The sequence below is a fragment of the Triticum dicoccoides genome, chromosome 2B (genome assembly GCF_002162155.2).
Source record: "Triticum dicoccoides isolate Atlit2015 ecotype Zavitan chromosome 2B, WEW_v2.0, whole genome shotgun sequence".
In the NCBI taxonomy this organism is placed as follows: domain Eukaryota; kingdom Viridiplantae; phylum Streptophyta; class Magnoliopsida; order Poales; family Poaceae; genus Triticum; species Triticum dicoccoides.
The window spans coordinates 490,802,774-490,810,429 of NC_041383.1; the positions used below are offsets into that span (position 1 = coordinate 490,802,774).

General features: G+C 45.6%; 1 protein-coding gene across 1 annotated transcript in view; it reads left to right on the forward strand.

The window, feature by feature from the left end:
• Positions 1-7,288: 7,288 nt before the first annotated feature.
• Positions 7,289-7,656, forward strand: part of LOC119364405 (leucine-rich repeat extensin-like protein 5) — a 2,230-nt gene continuing 1,862 nt past the window's right edge. The window contains exon 1 of the mRNA XM_037629883.1: positions 7,289-7,655. Within this exon, the coding sequence (XP_037485780.1) occupies positions 7,570-7,655 (86 nt within the window). The 5' untranslated portion in view covers positions 7,289-7,569. The remainder of the gene's footprint in view (position 7,656) is intronic.

Below are 7,656 nucleotides of genomic sequence, written 5' to 3' on the forward strand. Positions count from 1 at the left end.
TTGTGAGTAGATGAATTACAAGGACTAGCACATGGCAATATAGTATTTTGACTAGAAGTGGTGCTAGTATCCACATGAGGCTCACTAGATGTTACCTTAGCAATCATGGCCTCATGAGCTATCTTTAGCACATTATGGGATACTAGAAGATCGTCATGAGATCTTGAGAGCTTTTCATGGCTTTCTTCCAATTTCCCATAATTGCTAGATAGCAACTCAAGTTGAGCCCGTAGCTCAACATTCTCCTTCAAAATGGATGCTTCACAAGTAATAGAGTTAGTAGCACAAGCATCATCATTAACAACAATAGGAGGGGGCAACTTTGCAAGCTCTTTTAAATAAGAAGCTTCAAGTTGAGCATGAGACTCGGTGAGTTTGATGAGCTCACCCTTGATGACCCTTGAGCCATTTTCGAGGTGCTCAAAATCCTCAAGGAGTCTAGCATGAGCAACTTCAAGCTTAGCATTTTTAGTTTTGAAATCATTGGACACCTCAAGAGTTCTATCATGAGATTCCCTCACTCTAGATAATTCTAGAGCAAAAGTCTCCTCAAGAGATTCGGAGGTGGTTTGTTCATGTTCAAGAGCTTGAGATAGCTATGCGTCTCATTTGCGTAATCACGCTCATGAGCTCCCATTTTCTCAATGGTGACCTCATGCTCCTCCACATGAGATTCCAACTCCTCAATGTATTTCTTGCCTTCAATGGCAATGGACATTATTTCCATGAAGTTGGAATGAGTAATTGTATTTTTATGAAGAGCTTTAAAAATCATTTCCCCCTTAGTTTTTAAGGAGGCAACATTATCATTCTCTTCATCATTATCCTCATCATCATTAGCATCAACATCATCATCAAGAGACATATTGGGGTTCAAAGTAGGAGATACCTTTGACGCCTTAGCCATAAGGCAAAAAGCTATAGATGATGATGTAGGATCCCTTGAGGCACCATTAAACACCACATCTTGTTCCATGGAGTGTTGGGTTTCCTCTACATTGTTAGCACAACAATTCAAGGAAATAGATGCAATTTTATCATGGCAACAAGACATAGCAAGCATATCATCATGAGATTTAGTCAAGCAATTTCTACATGATATGCAAGGACTATCACCACAAGCATGTGAAACATTTGGAGTGCTCGAAGTGTTAAAGCCCAAAGAAGGAGCATTGCAATAATATAGTGACGAGAGATCATCCACAATAAACATACTATCATCATTGCAATGACCTACACTACTCACCATATCATTACCTTGTGGCAAACCACATGTAGATGAAGTAGAAGAAGTTGAGAAGACTATGCAATCGGAGGTGGAGGGAGAACAATCATCCCCACAAATCTTGGACACACCATATTTATCTTGAAGCTTCGTCCACAACTCATGAGCATCCCAGAACGGCATGAGTTGAAATATAACTACATTGCTCAAAGCATCAAAAATCACATTATAAGCTTGAGCATTGAGATAAGAGTTTTTCTCATCCTCTAAAGATAATCTTTGGGGATCCCTTGGAGGAGAAAAACCCATAACTACAATTCGCTCTAAATTTGGGTCCATGACCCTAAAGAGATTAAGCATGCGAATTACCCAAACATCAAAATTTGTGCCACCAAAACTAAGAGTGTCAGAGAATCCTAATCCCCTAGTTGACATCTTTACGCTCTAGGCGATAAAGCCTAGTAAAGAGAGACGAGGCACTGATACCAATTGAAAGATCGAGGATGTCGCCTGGAGGGGGGTGGGGGTGAATAGGCGCTTTAAAATAATTACGGTTTAGGCTTGAACAAATGCGGAATAAACCTAGCGGTTAATTTGTCAAGCACAAAACCTAAAACAACTAGGCTCACCTATGTGCAACAACAACTTATGCTAAGCAAGATAAGCAACTATGTGATAGCAAGATATATGACAAAGAACAAAATGGCTATCACAAAGTAAAGTGCATAAGTAAAGGGCTCGGGTAAGAGATAACCGAGGCACACGGAGACGACGATGTATCCTGAAATTCACACCCTTGCGGATGCTAATCTCCGTTTGGAGCGGTGTGGAGGCACAATGCTCCCCAAGAAGCCACTAGGGCCACCGTAATCTCCTCATGCCCTCGCACAATGCAAGATGTCGTGATTCCACTAAGGGACCCTTGAGGGCGGTCACCGAACCTGTACAAATGGCGACCCTTGGGGGTGGTCACCGAACCCATACACTTTGGCAACCCTTGGGGGCGGTTACCGGTACCCGTCAAATTGCTCGGGGCGATCTCCACAACCTAATTGGAAACCCCGACGCTTGCCCGGAGCTTTACACCACAATGATTGAGCTCCGAACAACACCAACCGTCTAGGGCTCCAAGGCACCCAAGAGGAACAAGCTCTAGGATGTCCAAACACCCAAGAGTAACAAGCTCAAGGGTACCAAGCACCCAAGAGTAATAAGCTTCTCAACTTGTAACTTCCACGTATCACGTGGAGAACTCAAACCGATGCACCAAATGCAATGGCAAGGGCACACGGAGTGCCGAAATCCTTCTTTCTCAAATCCCACCGAAGAAACTAATGCTAGGGAGGAAGATGAGAGGAAGAACAAGAAGGAGAATACCAAGAACTCCAAGATCTAGATCCAATGGGTTCCCCTCACATAGAGGAGAAAGTGATTGGTGGAAATGTGGATCTAGATCTCCTCTCTCTTTTCCCTCAAAAACTAGCAAGAATCCATGGAGGGATTGAGAGTTAGCAAGCTTGAAGAAGGTCAACAATGGTGGAAGAACATGAGCTCAAAGGATAAGGTTCAATGGGGAAGAAGACCCCCTTTTATAGGTGGGGGAAAAATCCAACTGTTATGCTCACAGCCTGCACAGAGCGGTACTACCACTCTAAGGAGCGATACTACCGCTAGGTCGGTAGTACCCCTTTGGAAAACAACAGCGAGAAGACAAAAGTCCAGTAGAACCGCCGGAGCGGTACTACCGCTCATCCTCACGGTACTACCGCTCGACCTCATGGTACTACAACAAATGGTAGCGGTACTACTGCTTGCGAGCGGTACTAAAAAAATACTTCCGTGCCTACCTCCGCTGAGCAAAACACAAGATTTTGGTCCAGAGCGGTACTACCGCTCAGGAGCCGCGGTAGTACAGCTCTGGAGCGGTTGTAAAAATTTACATCCGCTCTAGTCGCGGTAGTACCGGTGCAGCCTTTACCAAAACAGCCACAACTTGTGCAAACGGACTCCGAATTCGATGAAACCAAGTTTGTTGGAAAGCTAACGACATGGGCTAATGCAATCTTGATAGAAATATCAAGAAGAAGCGAATTAGAAAAGGCCCATAATAAAATGGTGAGAACCCTTCCTCAGATAAGACCGGTAAAACCTCCAACACCGAAAACATCATAGAAAACGCATGGGAACTCCGTTTTTGATGAACTCAAGCTTGTAATCAAGATGACCATAAGCTCTAAGAGTCAAAAAGAGAACCAAACAAGAACCATGAAACATGATGCAAGGATGCAATGGGTTGAGCTCTCTACTAACGATACGATCAAGCTACCAACTTGAGAGCCCCCCTTGATAGTATGGCAAACGATCCTATAACCCGGTCTCCCAACTACCAGCATGAGACCGGTAAAATAGAAAACCTATCAAGGGAAAACCTTTGCCTTGAACATGGTGCACTTGAGCTAGATGATGACGATCTTGACTCCCTCAAGTTGGACCATCTTTCTTGATTGCGTTGGCTCAATGAAGACTAGATGATTGCTCCCCCATAGTCCACTATGGGTGACGGCAAGCTTCAAGCACTTTATCTCTTCGTAATGCATCACTTGAACTTGCACACCGCATCCTAACCCCACAAAGAACTCTCACGAAGACCATGGGTTAGTACACAAAGCGTAATTAACAATTCTTACCATACCATGGGATCACTTGATCCCTCTCGGTACATCTTCTGCGCTTTGTGTGTTGATCAACTTGATTCACTGTTTGACTTAGTCTTGATCAACCTCTCACAAGACCAATCTTTTAGGTAATTCCTTGAATAGTACCTTGGTCGACACAAACTCTCCTTGAAACCAACACATGTACTCCAAGAAAAGCCTATTAACAAAACCTTCAAATATAACTCAAGGCAATCATTAGTCCATAGAGATTGTCATCAATTACCAAAACCAAACATGGGGACACCGCATGTTCTTTCATCTAACCATAGACATGAGTTGTCATTTGATAACGGGATCACATCATTAGAAGAATGATGTGATGGACAAGACTCAACCGTAATCTTAGCATTTGATTTTATCAGTTTATTGCTATAGCTTTCTTCATGTCAAGTATCTATTCCTAATACCATGAGATCGTGCAACTCCCTGACACCGGAGGAATACTTAGCTTGCATCCAAATGTCACTTCATAATTGGGTGATCATAAAGGTGCTCTACAAGTATCTCCGAAGATGTTTGTTGGTTTGGCACGGATCGAGACTGGGATTTGTCACTCCATGTGACGGAGAGATATCTCTCGGCCCTCTTGGTAATACAACATTGTAAAGAGCTTGCAAGCAATGTGCCTATTGAGTTAGTCATGAGATCTTGTATTACAAAACGAGTAAAGATACTTGTCGGTAACAAGATTGAACTAGGTATGGAGATACCGACGATCGAATATCGGGCAAGTAACATATCACCGGACAAAGGGAATTGCATACGGGATTAACCGAATCCTTGGCATCATGGTTCAACTGATAAAGGTCTTCGTGGAATATGTAGGAACTAATATGGGCATCCTGGTCCTGCTATTGGTTATTGACCAGAGAGGTGTCTTGGTCATGAGTACATGATTACCGAACCCGCAGGGTCGCACACTTAACGTTAGATTAGTATTGAGATATTTGATGATTGGTAACCGAATGTTGTTCAACGTCCCAAACGAGATCCCGGACGTCACGAGGAGTCTTGGAATGGTCGAGAGGTAAATATTTATATATGGGAAGTCATATTTTGGGTCCCGGAAAAAGGTGCAGTTTTTTCGGTATTGTACTTGGAAGCTTCCAGAAGGTTCCAGAGGATTCCGAAGGGTCCGGAAGTCCACAAATGGATCCACCACGTCCCACCTGATAACATGGGCTGAAAGGGGGCGCCCTGTCCTACATGGACCAGGCGCACCAGCCCCTAAGAGTCCCATGTGGCTAAGACATGTGGAAGGGGACTAGGAATCCAACTCCTACTAGGAGTAGGACTTCTTTCCCTTTCGCCAACTCCTATTAGGAGTAGGGCTGGACTCCTAGCTTCTCCACCTATATAAATAGAGGGGAGGAGCGCACCAAAGGGTGAGAGATCCACAGATCAACACACCAGTCCCTGGGCGCCCTCTCTCTCCCGTTCCACCATCGCCTCGTCCCGACGACGCTTAACGAAGCGCTGTCGATGCTCCACCGCCACCATCACCACCACGCCGTCGTGTTGGTTGTGATCCCATCTACTTCTCCGCCTTCTCTTGCTGGATCAAGGAGGGGGAGACGTCATCGAGTTGCACGTGTGCTAAACTAGGAGGTGACATCCGTTCGGCACTAGATCGGTTGGATCGTGATCGGATCGCGAAAAGTACGACTACATCAACTACGTTATATATGCTTCCGCTTTCGGTCTATGAGTGTACGTAGACACACTCTCCCTTCTCGTTGCTATGCTTCTCCTAGATAGATCTTGGATGTTTCGTAGGATTTTTTTATTTTCATGCTTCGTTCCCAACACAAACGTACATCTGATGTGTCGATAAAGAGCAGCACATGGATTTCTCTTTGAAAAATCTAGTTCGACCAAAACTTAGTTTTCCTATGGCGTTTGGCGCAACAGTCAATCCCGATGGGAGAGCTACTCTAGTGCAGGAACATGTCGACGACGTGTGTATGTTCCTTGGGCGGAGTGCATGATACTTGGCACCACACCATACTAAATTGTTTTATGGCAAGAAGTGTGTGGTCTCTTTCTTATGAATAGATGATCGAACACATGCGTTCCAATTAAAGATCTTAACGCAAGAACTGGATCTTTGCCACACATGAATCCTTGTCTAGTGATGAGTTCGTTCGGATGGTAGCCATCTTGTGGGCAATTTAGAAAGCGAGGAAGGCAACTCACCAGGACATCTTTCAGAGTCCTCTTTCTATCCATTGTTCTATTAACTCTTTCTATCAAATATCAAGTTACTGCAAAGCCGACCATAATCTCAAGCAGAACTACTACCCCTAGACAGTCGCAGTGTTTAGCCTCTCTGATGAACTGTGCCAATATCATTTTTGATGCGCCAGTGCCAAGCAATGGGGGATTTGGTGCAGTAGGTGCTTTGCAGAGATCATACCAAAACTTTTCTGGGAGCTTCAACTATCGTACTCAATGATATATCTGAACCCACGATGCTTGAAGCACTTGTTGTTAGAGAAGCCATGACCCTTGGAGATGATCTTTATGTCCAGTGGATTCACGTTGCTTCAGATTGCATGATGGTGGTATATAAGATGTCACTCAAGGGAGTTCAACTAGCTATGGTGCAATCATCCATGAAACCATAGACGGGGTGGCAGTTTTTACAACTGGTAACATAATTTGTGAATTAGGAGCTCGAATGCTGAAGCTCATAATCTAGCCAAGCATCCTTTGTGTCTATGGTTGCCTGCCATATTTGGTTAAGCCAACCGATGATCTTATTTTCGTATCTAGAAACACTATGACAATTAACAAAGCTTCGCAAGATTGTCTAAAAAAGGCTTATGTTTGACCATTATTTATTTATTTTTATTCATAGTGCTAATCGATTTTTTTGAGCTCAACGCCTCTCCTCTATGCAGATTACTCTTGCCGCTACAACACTCCACAAGGAACCTGACTTGGTTCATACAGCACCGTCTTTGTCATGCTAGTCTGGCTCTTCGCGACCACACTTTCCTAGTCCTACTCTGCCAAACATTTTGCAAGAACAAAATAGATCGTGACTTTAGACACCAAAAAATCAGCACAACAACGTGCAGTGTTCAACTCCTTGAGCCAGCCAAACCCTAGCCTCGTGCCAAACATTAGCAAAACCGAACGAGGCCGTGACTTGAATCGACAAAAAACAGTAGCGACTTCCATAGCGGGAAAGCCCTAACCTATACGGAACAGCGAGCGAGGTCCCGTGCCCCGACCTTGCTTGGGGTCAAGCTGTCTGCGTCTCCCCAATTATTACGCCCCGCTGGCGGTAACCTGACTACCTGCCGTAACGTTGTTGTTGATTGTGGACAGAGGAGCGAGCGAGTGGCTGTCCGCGGCCCGACCCCCGGGACACGCCACGCAACCGCCACCCCCGTCCGTCGCCGTCGCGTCCCCCGAACACAAAGCGAGGGAGCAGTGGGACACAGCCACACGCGTCCAGCTTCCGCCAGCCTTCCACAGCTCGTCTCCGTCTCCTCCGGTTCCTCCTCCCCTCCTCCCTCTACACTTCTCTCTCTCTCTCTCGCCACAGTCCCCGCCAGATTTGTTGCCTCGCCTCGCCTCGCCTCGCCTCGCCTCCACCTGTATGCCGCCAACGCCCCCATGGCGTCAACCGCACCACGGCCGCCCCGCCGAGCCGCGACCTTGACACTCCTCCTGCCCTTCCTCCTCCTCTCCTCCTCCCCGTCC